Here is a 19,790-nt window from a genome sequence, read left to right on the forward strand (position 1 = left end):
AATCCTTCATATCGTTGAGTGCCGCATCGTTCTTTGTCTTTCTTTTCAGCTAGTGATATTATGAACTATTTCTCTGCCCTACTCTAAGCACCACCGTTAAAGATTTTTCTCCAACGTGTATTCATACTTGAAGTGTGTGTTTTTTTTCCTATCTGGACTTCCATAAGCAAACAAACAATATGAAATCAAATAAAACGGCAGCAATGCAAACCAAAGAATAGCAATCCATGTATACGTTCAGGGTGTTCACATGACCTATACATATATATATATATATATATATATATATATATAATCACTGTGTCTATATGTCTAGCACAAATAAACAGTAAATGGATCCATTGGAATGGATGGAATTATTACATAAAACATCACACAGCAAAATCCTGACATCAACCTATACTGGCATATTGTGCACAGAGGTTGTATGGCTCTATATTAATGGTAGTAAAAAAAAAAATACATGGCTTATATTCTGGTTTTCTGATGCACAGACAACCAAAAGATTTTAAAAACAAGTATAATTGGGTTATGGAACAAGAAAAGATCAAACACAAAGAATTTTGAGGCCAAATATCAGCTGAGCCTGTCATTATGACATAACAGCCATTATTTGGACTCAGATAGCGTGTGAATTTAGCCTATAACTAATTCATCACAATAGGAAACTGAAAGTTAGGGATGGTCATAATCCCAATTTCTAGAGATGTTGTGGCAGGAACTGAAATGAACAACTTACGATTGTCTCAGCTGAAACAGAAGGGGCAACAGATCTTATCCAGTGATGTCAAGAATGATACAAAATTATAGGAAGCCGCTTCTTAAGGTGGATCAGAAACCATCTAGTGTGAAGAATACGCAATAACCACATCTGGAAGGGGCCATATATTTGTAGAAGAGCTACGCTTGACATTTACATTTCTTTTATCCCGTGCGCAAATCAATGCAATTGAACTCTGATGTTTGTCTGAGTATTAGGTTTCAGGTTTGCTTTTCAGTACGTCTTGGCCCTGCCAATTCATCTACCATCCAACATCCCAAGTGGTTCTTTAAAATTTGTGATTTTTTTTTTTTAATATAAAATAGTACATTCAGTACCTTTATCAGAAGTAGAAGAATAAAATGGTTATCTTTTTTTAAATTTTACAGATATACCAAGCTGAAGCTTCAAGTCAATCAAGATGGGAAAATCCCTGTTAAAAAGTAAGTCAATGGCTTCTAAAGCATAACTGCTGCTGTCATAGATTTTTGGATAAAATAGTCGTATATGCCTGAAACGTAACAATCTGTTAGAGGGAAGTAAGGGCAGGTAATACAGAGGACAGAGGGAGGGGGAGCAGAGACACTTAGGGCCGTATCACACGGGATGATTATCGTTTGAAAAATCGTTAGATCGTTAGGATTTAAATCATAATAGTTTCTTGTAATAGCAGACAACGATTAAACAACCAACGAGAAATCGTTGGTCGTTTCATAGAATTCGTACCTATTTTATCGTTTGATCGTTCGCAAATTGTTCGCACATCGTTCGGTGTGATAAGAAGTCATAGCTGAAACGTACGCAATAGCGACGACAAAACGACCGCAAGAACTATCATAAGTTACGATCATCGTTCCATGTAATTGGGCGAACGATTTTGGGTCGTTTGCCAAAGCGGTCGTTTGAGATCCTTTATAGTTAGTCGTCAGAAAATCGCTTGGTGTAATAGTACCCTTACTGTAATTGTCTCATAGATTGAAAACAGATAAACCTAGGCTCACATGTCCTTTTACGAGGTAAAAAAATGGCTGTTTTAGTTTTTTGTGAGCACTTTTTTTGTTTTGGGCAATTATTTATTAGTCACCCTTTTTCAACTTATTTTCAGTCTTATTTGTACCAATTTTTGGGGTTACAACAAATACAATAATCCCCAAAAATTGGGCAATTTTGGCCTTATTTTGGACTGTTTACACTTCAAAATGCGTCTGAAAAAGCAGCAGTTTTTTTTACTGCTGGAAAAGGGATATGTCCCTTCATTTTGCAGACATGTGTGAACAAATGGCCATTTAAAGGGGTATTCCCCCCAAAATTATTTTTGCATTAATATGTTGCCCACCCGTAGCTTTCCATCTTTCCAATATCAATGTATTACGGATTCTGCACAGTTTTGCTGTTATCTAGGTACATTCACCCCAATGGATTGCATAGAATCATCAGCTCTCAGTCCAACCCGACACGCTCCCTGCTCCTGGCCCCGACCCTCCGAGACGGCATCACATGTCCTCAATGGGCTGGGTTAGGCTTCTAACCCAGCCAATCTGAAGTGAGAGAGGACACTGAGACAGTGACAGCTGCTGTTAGAGAGGGAGCTGTCACTGTCTCCCTCTCTAACAGCAGCCAACCCAGTCACCCACACCGTGTGCCCCCCCAGCCCCAGAGCTCACCCTCACTGTGCCCCCTCACTAGCGGCGGAGCTTACCGGTGGCATCCCCCGGTGCCTCGGCTGGGCTCATTTGCGGCACCGGACAATCCCCCCCCAATGGTTGCGCACAGATCAGTCACCCACCGGGCGCTCACACGCGGCACCACCGAAACCCCCCTTCCCTCTCACCCGCGGCTCTGCTGCTGTTAGAGAGGGAGACAGTGATCAGTGCAGCTGTCACTGTCTTCCTTCTCTAACAGCAGCCACCCCGCACCGTGTGCCCCCCCAGCCCCAGCAAGTACAGCTCACCATTTGATTGTTCCCCCTGACTCACGGCAGCGCTTACGGGTGACATCCCCGCGGGTCACTCGCAGCAGCGCCCCCTGGTGCCTCGGTTGTACTCATTTGCGGCACCTCTGTCACCCTCCACTCACCTATCTCCCCCCCACCCCCGCGCCTCTTATAGTGTGCACAGATTGGTCACCCACCGGGCACTCACCGTGGCCCCTCCGAAACCCCCCCTCCCTCTTACACCCGTGCATGCTACACCATCTCACCCATCTCACGTCTCAGCTCTGCTACACAGTCTCACAGTCTCAGCTCTGCTATACAGTCACACATTCTCAGTTCTGCTACACAGTCACACATTCTCAGTTCTGCTACACTGTCACACAGTCACACATTCTCAGCTCTGCTACACAGTCACACATTCTCAGCTCTGCTACACAGTCACACAGTCTCAGCTCTGTCACACAGTCACACAGTCTCAGCTCTGCTACACAGTCACACAGTCACACATTCTCAGCTCTGCTACACGGTCACACATTCTCAGCTCTGCTACACAGTCACACATTCTCAGCTCTGCTACACAGTCACACATTCTCAGCTCTGCTACACAGTCACACAGTCTCAGCTCTGCTACACAGTCACACATTCTCAGCTCTGCTACACAGTCACACACTCTCAGCTCTGTCACACAGTCACACACTCTCAGCTCTGCTACACGGTCACACATTCTCAGCTCTGCTACACAGTCACACAGTTACAGCTCTGCTACACAGTCACACATTCTCAGCTCTGCTACATGGTCACACATTCTCAGCTCTGCTACACAGTCACACAGTCTCAGCTCTGCTACACAGTCACACAGTCACACATTCTCAGCTCTGCTACACAGTCACACAGTCTCAGCTCTGTCACACAGTCACACACTCTCAGCTCTGCTACACGGTCACACATTCTCAGCTCTGCTACACAGTCACACAGTTACAGCTCTGCTACACAGTCACACATTCTCAGCTCTGCTACACAGTCACGCAGTCACACATTCTCAGCTCTGTCACACAGTCTCAGCTCTGTCACACAGTCACACAGTCTCAGCTCTGCTACACCGTCTCACAGTCTCAGCTCAGCTACACCGTCTCACCATCTCAGCTCTGGTACACCATCATCATCAGGCATAAGCAATGCATGATGGGAAATGTAGTTTCCTATCTTGATTATAGACCATCTTTTAAAAAACTTGTAACTCAGGAACGGCAGCAAAATAGAGGCGGCTCAAAATACTCAGAGGGACTTGGTGAGTAAGGCCAGCTAGGTTTGGAAGCATTACATTTTTTTTGCTCTTGGGGGGAATACCCCTTTAACTATCTAGCCTAGATGTATGATCCCAGATTTATTGATCTGTCTGAGAGAAATGGATAAATAAGGGCCATAGTAATTTATAAAACTGCATGTACTATGTATGTGTACACTGCTGTATTAGGATGGAGATGTCCAATGGGGCAGTGTGGCTAGTTCATGTCTGAGCCTGATTCTTTATAAGCATGCCCTCAAAGTGTGAGTCTTCTAACCTGCTGATAGTTTCTCTTTAGTAGAGGGTTATTGTAAAGAAAAAAGAGAATGGTAATGAAAAAACCATTACATCATGAGAGATAACATTACATTTTAATTCAGTGGGATGGTAGTACATAGGGGGTATCTTGAATTGGAGGAATTGCTCTTATTATTTGTCCAAGATAAGGACATTTATAGTTTATGTTGCTATTTAACAGCCATTTGTTAATATAATTTTATATATTTTATAGGTAGGAAACTCTGTGCTAGTAGCTTATGACTAAGAGGACAATCCCAAAACATGTAGAGCTTGCAATTTCCTGAGTTTTATGCTTATACATTCTTTTAGGCTATGTTCACACCTTTTTTTTGGCAGCAGTATTTGGCTATTTTCACACAATGATTTTCAATGGACGTTATTTGATACTCAAAACCACTGCGGTTATTTTGAGTATTAGATAACGGCCGTTTAACATGCTTTGGCAGACAATGGTAGGCATTGGTAAATTATTCTAGTTCAGGTTGATGATGGCCCTTTTGGCTGGGGCTCATTTTTAAAGGTCCATTGAATGTAATTGAAAAGACATTGAAAAAAAAAAATCTATGGGGGAGATTTATCAAACAAGGTATAAAGTGAAACTGGCTCAGTTGCCCCTAGCAACCAATCAGATTCCACCTTTCATTTTCCAAAGAGTCTGTGAGGAATGAAAGGTGGAATCTGATTGGTTGCTAGGGGCAACTGAGCCAGTTTCACTTTACACCATGTTTGATAAATCTCCCCCTATGTGTGTACAATGTAAAATAACATCTGTGAATTAATGACAGAATTATTGACAGCCTATAGCTATATTCACACTGATTCCATTGCAATCAGCATCCGTTCTTTACTGTAAAAATGCAGCCGTAATTTAAAATAGTAAAATACGGCCGTTATATCACTGTCGGGTTAAAATTGCAGCCATACTTTTGCCTTATTTTTGAGTTTTTCACTTTTCAGTCCATGATTTATCCTTTTACAGGAGCAGATTTTTTTCAAGTGGTCTGTTTGAAATAGACTTTTTTAATGGCTTTTTATGGTTTTATGGCTGTCAAAATCAGTGATCAAAATATATATATTGTTAAATATTTTTTTCTACTGTATGCACACTGATTGCCAATTCCCCAAAGACTTCAATGCAGAACATTATTATGTAGGAAAAACTCCAGGTGTTGCGCTGCTTTTGCAAGAAATCAACTATGTTCTTCTAATCTAATTTAATGGAATGAAAAGTCGCAGAGGGGCTACTAGGGTTGGGTCTAAATAACTGTTGGTAGGAAACAGTGATCAAGTGTAGACCCATATACTTCCAGGGTTCAGTGTACTATATATGTGTGTGTGTGTGTGTATATATATATATATATATATATATATATATACACAGTGGTGCCTTGGATTACGAGCATAATTCATTCCGGTCCCGCGCTTGTAATCCAAATCCACTCTTAAACCAAAGCAAATTTTCCCATAAGAAATCATAGAAATGCTGACAATTGGTTCCACACCCCAAAAATAATGATTTGTTATTCTGAATAACAAAATATTCTGAATAAAACAAATGAAACACAAATTCAGAAACAGCAGAATATGTGATATTATAAGTTACTGTACAGGAATATACAGGATGGGAAACACAAGGGCTGACAGAGACTGCAGGGAGCATGAAGGAATTAGCAGGTCATATGTGGGTACAGTATAGCAGCACTCTGTCCGGGGAGAGAGGGGTTACAGATATAGAGAGATTACCCCCACAGTCCTGTCCCCTGATGTAAGCCCCAGCCTGAAGTGGATCTGCCATGATTTAAAAAAGGTGACAGAGACTTCCTGGGTCAGAGTACAGAGCTGTAGACCCCGCTATGCAGACCATGCCCCTCCCCCACTCGCTCTCCCACCCAGTACAAGGAGCTCTTAAACCAAAGTACAATTTTAAAACTGAGCTCTTAAACCTAAACGCTCTTAAACCAAGTTACTCTTAAACCAAGGTACCAATGTGTGTGTGTATATATACATATATATATATATATATATATATATATATATATAAATATATATAGTACTTGTAGAAAAAATCAGCGGCACTCACGTCTTCAAGCAATGTGGTCGTTTATTTGTGGCAAATCACCGACATACAGCAGTGGGGTACAACACAATGGGAGCAGGGGTGTTCCACAGGCGACGGCCCGTTTCGTGCATCACACACTTCTACTGGTCATCAGGCCAGTATATTACAGTCGAATGTGACCTTTTGCCATATTTTTAATAACAGTACTTTAGCAATAGAACAATAGAGTATTGTTGGTCTAGAACAGTAATCTTTGATTAGTAAGAGTCCTGTTGAGACTGCTCCGACCCCCAGTGATCATTGGAATAGGTTTTCCTATTCCAGCGGTCTACCCACAGAATCCCACAGCAAATGCTAGTTAAAGGGGTTACCATTGATGAGACAATCCCTTGAATAAAAACGATTACAAGATAAATAAATAAAAAACATTTTACTCATCTTGGCCAACTATAAATTCCAGACATGGAAGTCGGGGTCTGACTGTTATCATTTTTCATCCTTTATTCGACTTCTGTGTATTAAAAATATTGCAAGTCCTAAATCACGGCGGAAATCGCTCGGCACTCATCATTTATTTGAACATTTATATGAAAAATGTAAATATTCTCATAGAAAAATGAAGCCTCCTCACAATATAAATGCATTTTTCTATCTTGAATTCATAAAACTGAAGGTATAAATGGCTTTGTGCTTCCCATCGGCAGTACACTGTGATATTATTTGAGTCACCCAAGGTGCTCATGTTGTTTCTTTTAGAAGCAGATTGCTTTGTCGTGCCCGCAGGTGCCGACTGAAGTGGCAGGGCTGCCGAATCTTTTGGAATAATAACTTAATACTCTGACTTGAAATGATGCTCCACATGGTAATGACTGGAGGTTAGGTAGAAGGATGCACACTTCCATGCTATGATAGTTTTGCAAAAGTGGTTACTAGAGATGAGTGAACCTCGAACATGCTTCGGTTCATCCGAACCTGTACATATGGCATTTGGTTACTAGTGGCTAAAGAAGTTGGCGACTCCTCTCCATGGAGTCAATTTCTCTTAGAAAGTTGGCAGTGGTGTACTTACCATTAAGGCTAGATTCACACATAATATATCCGCAGCAGATTCCACGCTGCGAGTTCGCAGCGAACTGTCAGTGTCAATGTGATTGCATACTCACAGCGAGATTGTCATCCCATCCGGTCCGACCGGACTTTCGGATTTTTTCGGAAAGTTCGGTCCAGCCGAATGTCGGATTTCTTCGGATTTCATAGTTTAAAGCATCTATATGATACGGGGGTAGTGTATTTGGTTGAATTTAGGGCTCTACATGTCAGTAACATGATTATCTTTTCGATATCTCAAAGTCAAATTTTTTTTTTAGACTTCAATATTCACCAATACAGGGTCTATGCAGGAAATTCACCATTACAGGGTCTATGCAGGAAACTCACCATTGCATGGTCAATGCAGGAAAAAGGTCACAAATGCAGTGAAGGAGCAGCAGTAGTCATTGGAGGCCAGTGGAGGTCCAGCAATAGTCATTTGAGGCCAGTACAGGAGCAGCAGTAGTCAACATGGAGGACAGGCATCAGCAACAGTAGTCAACATGGAGGACGGGCAAGAGCAACAGTAGTCAACATGGAGGACAGGCAGGATCAGCAGTAGCCAACATGGAGGACAGGCAGGATCAGCAGTGGTCAACATGGAGGACAGGCAGGATCAACAGTAGCCAACATGGAGGACAGGCAGGATCAGCAGTAGCCAACATGGAGGCCAGGCAGGCCGGGCAGGTCCTCCACAGCCACCCGTGGCCCCCCCTGCAATTATCCGCTCGCGGCCCAGATAGCTGCTTTTAATCCAAGATCTATCCTGCGGCCCGTTCAGCAGGTGATGCAGTTATTGTCCTAAAAAACTATTTTTAAACTTGCAGCCCTGTGCCAAACGGCCTAGATTGTGTATGCATTAGGCTGGCACAACCTCTCTGTCCCTCCTCCCCACCCTCCTCATCATTAGGAATGCTCCAGGCAGATTTTCTACTATTCATCACCTATGTCAGCACGGCACATGGGCTGGATCATTAAAGCACCTGTGTAGTTTTCACTGCAGAGGAATAGGAAATATCCAGCCAGTGGCATTCCTAATGATGAAGAGGATGGGGAGGAGGAACAGAGGGGTGGTGCAAGGTTAGGGTACTGATACTCCAAGCCACGGACGTTTGGCACAGGGCTGCAAGTTTAAAAGTTGTTTTTTAGGGCAATAACTGGAAGTGGTTTGAGGGGGAAGGATTGTGGGTACAGACTCGCTTTAAAGATGCCAAACAGGAGCTGTGGGGGATGAGGGTCACTAACTTTTGTTTTCAGCAAACCTTACTTTTTTTTTTTTTAAATGAGGATAACGAAATACCCTTTTAAGCTTCCAATAACAATGCTCTTGATAGGAATGCACTTTAAAGTGAACTAATTTTTAACTAAATTCTAATGAAAACATCACAAAATGTGCGAGCTGGGCGCTTCGAAATTCCAGAGCGCTGCAAAACTAAAATAATTAATTATGTAGATCTATTTTTTAATGTCATTTGGGAATTTACCAGCAAGGATACGCTTAACAAGCAAAGAACAAAGATGAAAGGAAAAGTGAAAATTGTCTCTGGCAAATCAGATCATGGTAAGCTTTGGATTTTTAGTAGGTCAAATGAAATTATAATGATAATGTAAGAATATCGACCGAGAGACTATCAGCAAGAGAGAGAGAGAAGTCTCATTTTAGGGTATTATGCAGATCACATAACAGTCTGGAAACACAATGTTAACTATCTTCTAGTTTAAAAGCTACCAAACTGTGGAATTGTATTAGGACCGGATAAAACCGATTCATTTTCCGATGGATTTTCATCGAAATAAAGCAATACATAAAAAGAGTTACTCACTTTTTTTATTTTTTTTTTCTTCCTAGCATATACCGCCTATTCTCTGCAGACAGAAAACGAGTGGAAACTGCATTAGAGTCTTGTAATCTTCCATCTGGCCGAGTAAGTACGCGAACGTCAGGCGCAGAAGCCGATCTATGGATTCATTGCTGAGAAAGGAGTTAATGGAACAATAAAAGCCAAATGCAAAGATTAAACATTTCAAATGATTTCTGCTTTGATAATTGCATAAATGTTCTGGCGTTAATGTTGCCGCTCATCATTGGTTTAGCGGTGAAGGAGTAAACTACAGAACATATTACCCGGGTTCTGTCTGGGAATGGAAATTGCTAAGAGAATAAAAGAAATTCTGCTTTTCAGATTCAGCTGTGTTATGAATAGCTCTCGAGAAGGCTTGTCTACATTAATAAGATTACAGAGACCAATAGAACGAGATGATTCCAGAAAGTATTGTTACCGTTTCTGAAAGAGGACGTTTAAAGGGAAGCTGAACCGAATGTCGGCCTTATCTATCTTGTTCCTTGATATCAGCCAATTTAAGTAGTAGAGAAACTCATAGTGGTGGAGTTAAGGGGAATCTGTTAGCACCTGGGCTGGTCCCGAGGTGCTGACAGTGCAGTGGAGGTGTATGTCCGTTAATGTATGGGCTACCTTTCTTTTAGCATTCGGTGCAGTAGTTGTTCTTTTCTTCTAGTCTGTAACTTGTAGTGCTGAGGAGTAGAGATGAGCGAACTTCTGTTTCGTATGAATCAGAAATCTCGACGTCTGATTCCCGCTGTCTGCTCGCTCTATGCAGCGGTTGGATACAGCATCAGGAACGTCTAGAAAACTGGGATACAGCCAATGCCAATGGCTGTATCCCAGTTTTCTAGGCGTTCCTTACACTGTATCCACCCGCTGCACGGAGCGAGCAGACAGTGGGAATCAGATGCCGAGATTTCTGATTTATATGAACAAGAAATCCGGCAAGTTCGCTCATCTCTAGTGAGGAGTTCGTGCCGCACTTAGGTACGCCTCACCATCGCTTTCTCCTCCTTCTTTGCTGCCCGCCCCAGCCTCCTGCTTGCTGATGACGTTGCTGAAAAGGGCCGCGCACCGGCTTGCAAGTATGCCTACAGTTGCACCGCTCATCTGCGCTACGGCGCATGCCCGACATATACAGGTCGCTTGCACATACTGGCTAGTTGGCGCGCGGCCCTTGCCATCAACGTCATCAGGAAGCAAGAGGCTGGGCTGGGCAGCAAATAGGGAGGAGGAAGTGGGGTGTAGCGTGCCTAAGTGCGACACGACTACAAGGTACAGACTAGAATAAAATAAAAACTACTACACAGAATGCTAAAAGAAAGGTAGCCCATACATTAACGGACATGCACCTTCACTGCACTGTCAGCACTTCAGGACCAGCCCAGGTGCTAACAGATTCTCTTTAAAAAGTTATTCACAGGTAAGGCTGGGTTCACATTGCATTTTTGCAATCCGTTTTTTAGCATAAAAAAACGGATGCATTTGTGTGCATCCGTCTTGATCCGTTTTTCCATTGACTTTCACTATAGAAAAAAACTGATAAAAACTAATCTGTTTTGTTTTTTTTTAACTAACACAAAAATGTGTACGCTAAATGTGTACGCTAAAAAAAAGGATCCGTTTTGATCCTTTTTTTCTTATAATGGGAGTCAATAAAAATACGGATCAAAAGGGATGCACACAAATGTATCTGTTTTTTCATTGTTTTTTTTCTTTTTTTGCAAAAAATGGATTAAAAAAACTGATTGCAAAAATGTTGAGTGAACCCATGCTAATCAGAAAATGAATGTTTCCCAATTACTATATATATCGCCACTGCTTAGAAACTATATAAACATTGAAATAACCTTTATACAGAATTCTTCTTTGTATAACTTGAAGAATAAAAGTCACAAGAATTAAAGGGGCTGTGCGAAGAGCGGTAGACAACTCAAGCCTTCTGCCTCCCGGAGCTTACTTCCTGCATTTCAACAATTTGATATACCTTCAGTATACCTTCAGAGACGGGAGTGGGTAGCATATATCCAGGTCATTCGATGTCCAATAGCAGTGTGTAAATGTTCTAATGAACAAATGCGCATGGTCTGTTATGTTGTGTTTATGAACTGCGTTGGAAGCTTCTGTGAATGTGGGGAATGGGGTTATAGTCAAGAAGGTGTAATGAGAGGAAAATAGAGTTGGCTAAATTCCTTGGTAGAGTGTACAGCAAGGACAGGAAGTCAGCTACAGGATGTACGCAAGACAGGAAGTTGGGCTAATGAAAACAACAGTTTGCATCAGGATGTAAAGGAAGGCGTGGAAGCATTATTGGAAAGTCTTTACCTGTGTAAAGGAAAACAGGATTTATAAAGCACCAAAGTTTGGACTTTTATCACAACAAAACAGTATTCCTGTTTGAGTATCATACACCATCTATGGGGCGGCTTTTCTCTTTAAGCAGATACATTTAAAATGTATGAAAAGGAAAAGTACCAGCTTGTTCTTTTTCTCTCATGTAGTAAATTGACATTACCATATGGGATTACATATGGCATGCAGCATCTATGCCATTAATTTTTAATTGTTACCATCTTTTTTTTTTTTTTTTTTTTTTTTTGAGCACCAAAAAGTAAAGAAGACACTGTAGTTTCCCAACTAACACGCATTCAAAATAAAACATATTAACCCCTTACCTCCATGGCTAATTTTCATTGTTAGGACTTTTGTTTTCTTTTTGTGTTATTACTTTTTAAAAAATCATACCTTTTTTATTTTCTCATTTACAGAATCACATAAGGACTTTGTTTTCATTGCCAATTGCACATTGTAACAACACTCTTAAAGGGGTACTCCGGCTAAAATCTTTCAAATCAACCAGTTTCAGAAAATTATATAGATTTATAATTTACTTCTATTTAAAGATTTCAAGTCTTCCCATACTTATCAGCTGTTGTATGTCCTGCAGGAGGTGGGGTATTGTTTCCAGTCTGACACAGTGCTCTCTGCTGACATCTCTGTCCAAGATAGGAACTGTCCAGAGTAGTAGCAAATCCCCCCCCCCCCCAAAAAAAAAAAAAACCTGTCCTGCTTGGGACAGTTCCTGTCTCGGACAGAGATGTCAGCAGAGAGCAATATGAATTTTTTAAAAATGTTGAAGGGATACTCCAGCGGGGGGGGGGGGGGGCACTTTTTTGCTGGGACCGGGGAGGAGGTGGGCGAGGGAAAAGATGTCCACTCACCACTCCGGTGCCCCGTTCGGCTTTCGGGCACCGGTACCCGCTCCAGCTTCCGGGAGTCTGACGCGGGCCCGAGACGATACGTCTCAGGTGCGCTCAGCCACTTAGTGACAGAGGCGGGATCTAAGCGGACTTGAAACGGATCCCGCCTCCTTCACTGAGTGGCTGAGCGGACCTGAGACGTCACGTCTCGGGCCTGCATCAGACACCCGGAAGCGGCCGGAAACCAGGCACCGGAGCGCCACGATGCGGGACCCGCCGCTGGAACCAAGAGGTGAGTGGACGTCTTTTCCCTCCGCCACCTCCACCCCGATCCCAGCAAAAAAGTGCCCCCCCCCCCGCTGGAGTACCTCTTTAATTCCACAGTTTTTGCGATTCATATTAGAAAACTGATTAGGAATGACAATCCCAAGGAATCTTTATAATATTAATAAATAGTACAGTTTCATTAATCTCAATAAACTTCTGCTCCCCTAACACAGTGCAGCTATGTGAAGGGGAAACCGCTAGAGATCAGACATAGTCTGTTATATCTGCTTGGTTGCTCCTTCATGCAGTACTAGTGGGAGATGCGTGATCCCAGGCGGCATTTTTGCATATGTTCGTATAGCTTGTTTTGAACAAAAAATAATAACACAAACAACAATAACTATGAATATTGCTTTCTGCTTGTGAAAGATCATCTATGTCTGACATAGCTCTTCATAAACTGCTTATTTTGACATTATGTACGATAAGTATTCCCCCACTATAACATGGGGGACATAGCAGATGGTGTCAGTTTCCTGCAGCACCACCACAGAAAAGTGATACACTGTACAGTGCGTATTTAAAGGGGTATTACAAGAACAATTAACTTTTTTCCCATATCAACAGGCACTCTTCCGACGTAAGCAGGGTTCACATTACGTTTTTGCAACGCTTTTTTTTCATCTGTTCTTTGCAAAAAACGTATGGAAAAAAACAGATGCATGTGTGTGCATCCGTTTTTGATCAGTTTTTCCATTGAATTCTATTCTTAAAAAAAAAAAAAACGATTCAAAACGGATCTGGTTTTTTTTACGTACACAAAAACGTAGTCGACCTCATTTTTGTGTCCGTTAAAAAAAATCTGTTTTGGGCTATGTTCACACTAGATAAAATAACAGCTGTAGTTTTCACCCGGCCGGACATGTAAGCCTGGAACTACGGCCGTAGAAATACGATCATACGGGCTAGGCGTAAAACTACGGCCGTTGAATGATTTGGCTTCCTAGCTTGTTTCTGAGCAGGATGAAACAAGTAATTTATTTGAAATACTGCGCCCAGCCCAATAAACTACACAGAAAATGTTTAATTTCAAAATCAAGTTTAATTTTGCAGAAATAAATATTCCGTGCGCGGCCGCATTGAAATCCACGGCCGTAGTTGGAACATTACCGGCCGGAAATAAATGACATGTTCATTTCTTACGGAGCCGTGAAAACAATGGCCATTGTCTGATACGTAGTGTGCATTATACGACCGTAGTTCGTATATATTGCAGCCAAGGCATAAATCTCAAAACTACGGCCGTAGTTTTGTGGTTCGGACTACGTAGTTTTACGTAGTGTGAACATAGCCCTGATCAGTTTTTTTTTTTATAAAAAAAAAAAAACAGATTGCAAAAACGTAGTGTAAACCCAGCCTTACTCTGCTCTTTTTGGCGGTTTTATTGATTTATATGGAGCCGCTGGAGAGAGTAGAGTACAGCGCCCTTCCTACTTACCTGGCTCTTTCCAGCAGGTCATGTGCCGCACCCACAGCTCTATTTATAACACAGAAGATGATCATGATTAGTGTCCGTTTGAGTTACCAGACGGCCACCCAATATTTTCCCGAAGTGGGAACGTGGCTATATAAGGATTTTTTTATTTGGCCGCAAGATCAAGATGGGTAATAGGAGTTCTAACTGAGTGCCTCTGATTTACAGCAAGGCTTGGGCTGTGTAATGCATTCTGAATGTCACTGGGCTTAAGATCTATACCTCCTTTTAAAAGAAAGTTTTCTCCCAGTTGGCCTTCGAGAAAGATGTACAGATTTCTAGACTTAGGCCATGTTCACACATGGTAAGACACTGGCCAGTCTGTGACCTGGCAGTGTCACAGAACAGCAGGTGTCGGTGAAGTTTATCCCGGTACTGTATCCATGTGCGCCCGCATCCCAATTCACCATTGCACGCAATGGAGAATGCAGCACTCTCCATTGTGTGAACTGTCAGTTCTGTGCGTCCGCCTTTAAATGAATAGCGGCCGCACAAAACTGACATGTCAGTTTTCTACAGCACCACTAGGGATCCCGGCCAGAACGTATACTATGTGTATACACTCCGGTCGGGATCCCATTCAATTTCAATTGAAAGTATTTTTTGAATTAATCATGCCCGCATCCGAATTCACCACTGCACACAATGCAGCACGCTTCATTGCGTCAATTGACAGGTTCTCTGTGGACGCTATTCAGTAAATAGCAGCCTCAGAAAACTGACACTCCTGCCGTGATTCCATAGATGGCAGCTCAATGTAAGTTTCATATTAATCACAGCCGTTGTTGCAGATCGGCAACAAGGGCCTTGATAAATATGAAACTTATGTCGTGTGAATATAGCCTTATAATAAAATCCCTATATTTTGGGAACAGGAAAGCATTGTATTGTAATCAGGTAAGAAAAGTTACAAACTGATAAAAAAAAAAAAAATTCAAACTCATAACTGGTCCTTGTCAATTCAGTTGGTTATTTGTGTAGTCCAGTGCCAGCTGAGGTCTTACTGAGCAAAGAACCGCTTTCCTTTTTGGCTAAAAGATGAGGATTTATAACTAGGGACTCCTCTAATAACTCAGCAATCCCTAATATGGTACACCTATAACACCTTTAGACTATGTTCACACACAGTATTTCCATCAGTCTTTTGGTCAATATTTTTTCAACCCAAATCAGAAGTGAAACTGACAGAGCAAAATCATAGTGGAAAGATTATCTGTGAACATAGCCTTAATAGAGTATAATGTCTTCTATAATGGGCTTTTTGGAGTTTCGTTTTTTAAAGATTTATAATTTTAATATCAGATAATTGTATGATTTAATTTGAATTTTAATCAGGTTGGATTGTTGATTGTGACCAAAATACTAAAGTTGTTTTTTATTCTACAGAGTGACTCCATCCCTCAAGATGACTTCACACCAGAATTGTATAGAGCCTTCGTACATAATATATGTCCCCGACCTGAGATGGACAACATATTCGCAGAGATGTAAGGAGTTTTTCATCCTTTGTATTTGTCGGTGGGTGTGTTAGGATGTTTCAGACAGGTTCCAACCAGGGATGGTCCGAACCTGCCGAGGTTCGGGTTCGTACGAACCTGAACTCTCGGCAATGATTCCCGCTGTCTGCCCGCTCCATGGAGAGGGTGAATACAGCCGGAGGACTGCCTGGAAAACTGGGATACAGCCATAGCCATAGGCTGTTTTCCAGTTTGCCAGGCGGTCCTCCGGCTGTATCCACCCGCTGCATGGAGCGGGGAGACAGCGGGAATCATTGCTGAGAATTCAGGTTCGTACGAACCCGAACCTCGACAGATTCGGACCATCCCTGGTTCCAACCATCTAGTAATAAGTGTAAATGTTTCATGCTAGTGCAGAAAAGAGCCTATCATGGACCCCACTAACAGTTTTTTTAAATTTACTGTTTATAAAAATGTAAAGGACTTGATTGGCCTAAAGCACAATTTGCTCCCAGGCTAAGGATTATATAAAAACTGTAAATATGCTGTACCCACCTTTTGAGACTTCTGGTCTTCTGTTACTCTCAGATTTTGTGCATTCTCAACCTTACAGGAACTGTCCTCCAGGATAGGACACACAACTTGTAAGAAGCAGACAGCACCAAAAGATCACGGGTGTTGGCTAGGAGTATAGCGCATTTAATATTTTTATATAACCCCTGCCCAGGAAGCAATTTTTTTTTTCCTTTTCTTTAAGTTCACCATAATTTTACACATTGAGGGAGATTTATCAAACATGGTGTAAAATGAAACGGGCTCAGTTGCCCCTAGCAACCAATCAGATTCCACCTTTCATTTTAGCTCCCTCATTGTCTTTATAGTTGTTTTTTTTTTTTTTTTTAAATCTACTCCTTCCCTTTACATAATCGTAGAATTCAGTGCCACAATTCTAGCTGCAGGCAACTACCACTAGGGAAAGTTAATTGTATATGGATTTATAAAGCTAGTACAGCACTTAAAGGAGGCTATAAAACTGTTTGCAAGAAAAATTGTCCACAAGTTAATATGAAGTGCAATCGTAATAACTTAGCTGAGCTCCTGTGAGGCAGCAAGACAACTTTATTGTAAAAGGAAGCTTAAAGTGTCTCTGTCGTTATAAAAAAATTTTTTTGACATGTCATAGAGACATGTCAAAAAGTTTGATCAGACCTGTACTGATTGGGAGATAGAGCTGGGAGAAGACGCGCCACAGCACGACTTATAATGGGCTCCTATGGAGCGCAACACTTTTTTTTTTTTTACTCAAAGTGGGGGTTGGTCAAGGGAGAGAATGTGTTGCTCGCTCTCCTGATCGGTATGGGTCTAAACACTCAGACTCGGACCGATCAAAATTTTTGACATGTCTCTATAACATGTCAAAAGTTTTTTTTAGAATGACAGGAACACTTTAAGAGGTGGACTTATGTTTCAGTACTGAAAGAGTTTTTACTAGAGATGAGCAAAATTCTGATTGTCCGATTGTTCAGCATTTGATTATTGGCGGCTGAAGAAGTTTAATGCAGGCCTAGAGAGTCCTGGAAAACATGGATACAGCCCATGGCTCCTTAGGGCTGCATCCAACTTCTTCAGCCATTAGTAATCAAATCCCAAACAATCAGACTCCAGCATGCTCCAGTTGCGCTCATCGCTACTTTTTACTCTTCAATAATAATAAACAAAATCTAAATTTTAAATTAAATATAATATATTATATCTCCTGTACCCATAAGGGTTCTAAAAGTAGACTTATTGGTAACACATTACAATCTTGGGCACCTTCATGCAATTTTTTATTTAAATGTAAAACAAAAGTAAAACAATTATATCCTGTAATTTTGCAAATTTTTTGCACGATGACTTTTAAGTATTTGTATTATCGCTGTGCTCTGGCAGCTTTGCCTTGCTCATTTTGGATTCCTAATGTGCCAAATTTTGTCATGGGACCTTCAATATCTCACTTGTATAATTAGAATTGGATATTTTGTGTTGGGCCATCTCTCTATAGTGTTCAGTCTTTGCCCTCATTAGTAGTAATTATTACTTGTTCTCACTTCAGGATTGTCTGTCACACACGCTTCCTATTCATATTGCTCTTTTGCAGCGGCACAAAAAGTAAAGCGTACCTCACTGTTGATCAGATGACAGAATTCATTAACTATAAGCAGCGGGATCCACGGCTAAATGAAATTCTGTATCCACCATTGAAGCAGGAACAGGTCCAGCTGTTAATTGAGAAATATGAACCAAACGGCAGCTTGGCATCAAAAGGTGAGACAATTACATGTCAACAGACAGCATGGAGTCTCCTATTTATAATATGAAATATTTTACGTAGCATTGCATTTGGGCACGTCAGGGCCGGCGTCAGCACCCGGCGTACTTGGGCAAGTGCCGGGGCCCACAGCTGCTCAAGGGGCCCCCCGGCACTTGCCCGAGCAATAGCCACAGGTCACCACCAGCAATGCCGCCCGCTGCATCCCCCGGACTCACTGTCAACACCGCTGACATCCGGGAGGCAGTGAGGGGGGCGGGACGCGAGTGCTGGGCGGATGCGACGGGACGGGATGTCACTCTCCGCCTCCATGACGTCCTGGCCTCGGCCTCTCTCTGCAGCGCTGGATTGATGGGATCTCCCCAGCAGGCGCATAGCGATTGCATCATCGCGCCTGCTAGAGGATCCGTCCCCGCGGCGCACAGAAGGGAGAAGCCAGGGAGAAGAGGACACATCCCCTGGATTAGGTGATTATGATTTTTTTGTTTTGCTTTGTGTTGGGGCTGAGCAGGGGGCATCTACTATGGGGCAGAGGAAGGGGCATGTACTATGGGGGCAGAGCAGGGGGCATGTACTATGGGGCAGCAGGGGGCATCTACTATGGGGGCAGAGCAGGGGGCATCTACTATGGGGGCAGAGCAGGGGGCATCTACTATGGGGGCATTACTATGGGGACAGTAAGAGCAGAGGGCAGTACTATGGGACAGAGCAGGGGGCATCTACTATGGGGCATAGGAAGGGGCATCTGCTATGGGGGCAGAGCAGGGGGCATCTACTATGCGGGCAGAGCAGGGGGCATCTACAGTACTATGGGGCAGAGGAGGGGGCATCTACTATGGGGGCATTACTGTGGGGAAGAGCAGGGGACATTACTATGGGGGCAGAGCAGGGGGCATTACTATAGGGGCAGGGGACATTACTATGGGGGCAGAGGGTATTACTATAGGGGCAGGGCAGGGGACATTAATATGGGCCATTACTATGGGGGTAGAGGGCATTTTTACTATATGGGGGGCACAGCATGAGGACATTATTACTATATGGGGGGCACAGCACGGGATCTTACATATGGGGCCCACATACCTCCTTACTTTACTGCACATGACACCAAGTAGCAAAATTATCACTGTATGGAAGCCTATGGGTGGGAAAAGGGAAGGAAATTGCTGGAAATGTGCGGAGCCTAAGATGTTTGTCTGACAGGTTCTGAAGAGAAGAGTTGTAGCTTGAAGGAATCATCATGGTGGTCCAGGCAAGATGAAGAGGAAACAAAGCGCGATCGCCTCAGATTAAAGAAGACGTCACCTGTGAGTTACCGAATTACGTTTTTTTTTTCTCGTTATTTTGTCAAACTTTATTTGGTAGGTGTGCCCCGAGGTAAAAAAAAAGTGATCAGCAGTGTATTATATACTTATTATCCTCCCCTTGTATGAGTGTGTATATATGTATGTGCCCGAGAGATAGATATATACACACTCATACAGGAGGGGGGATAATACGTATATAACACAGCTGATCCCCTACACAGAATCAAGAGCTAGAGACCCTCTAACAATGATGCCATATAAATTGCTATTCAAAGGGGCCCACAAAGGCTCTCTCGACCAAGGGCCCACAAAAACCTGGAACCGGCCCTGGGGCTCGTGATACTAAGAATCAACAATCTCCTAGTTTTATTTTGTATGTATGGTTGTATGCACTTAGCACTATTCAGAAGTAAGAGTAAGGAAGAAAGGGGGCACATAGCAAAA

General features: G+C 42.4%; 1 protein-coding gene across 2 annotated transcripts in view; it reads left to right on the plus strand.

The window, feature by feature from the left end:
* The window catches only part of PLCB1 (phospholipase C beta 1), a 510,352-nt gene that overhangs the window by 328,826 nt on the left and 161,736 nt on the right, over positions 1-19,790 (plus strand). For both annotated transcript variants that reach the window (XM_069955509.1, XM_069955510.1), the window contains 4 exons: positions 1,150-1,203; positions 9,276-9,351; positions 15,658-15,758; positions 17,869-18,035. In XM_069955509.1, the coding sequence (XP_069811610.1) occupies positions 1,150-1,203; positions 9,276-9,351; positions 15,658-15,758; positions 17,869-18,035 (398 nt within the window). The remainder of the gene's footprint in view (positions 1-1,149; positions 1,204-9,275; positions 9,352-15,657; positions 15,759-17,868; positions 18,036-19,790) is intronic.

The sequence above is a fragment of the Dendropsophus ebraccatus genome, chromosome 15, assembly GCF_027789765.1.
Source record: "Dendropsophus ebraccatus isolate aDenEbr1 chromosome 15, aDenEbr1.pat, whole genome shotgun sequence".
NCBI lineage: Eukaryota > Metazoa > Chordata > Amphibia > Anura > Hylidae > Dendropsophus > Dendropsophus ebraccatus.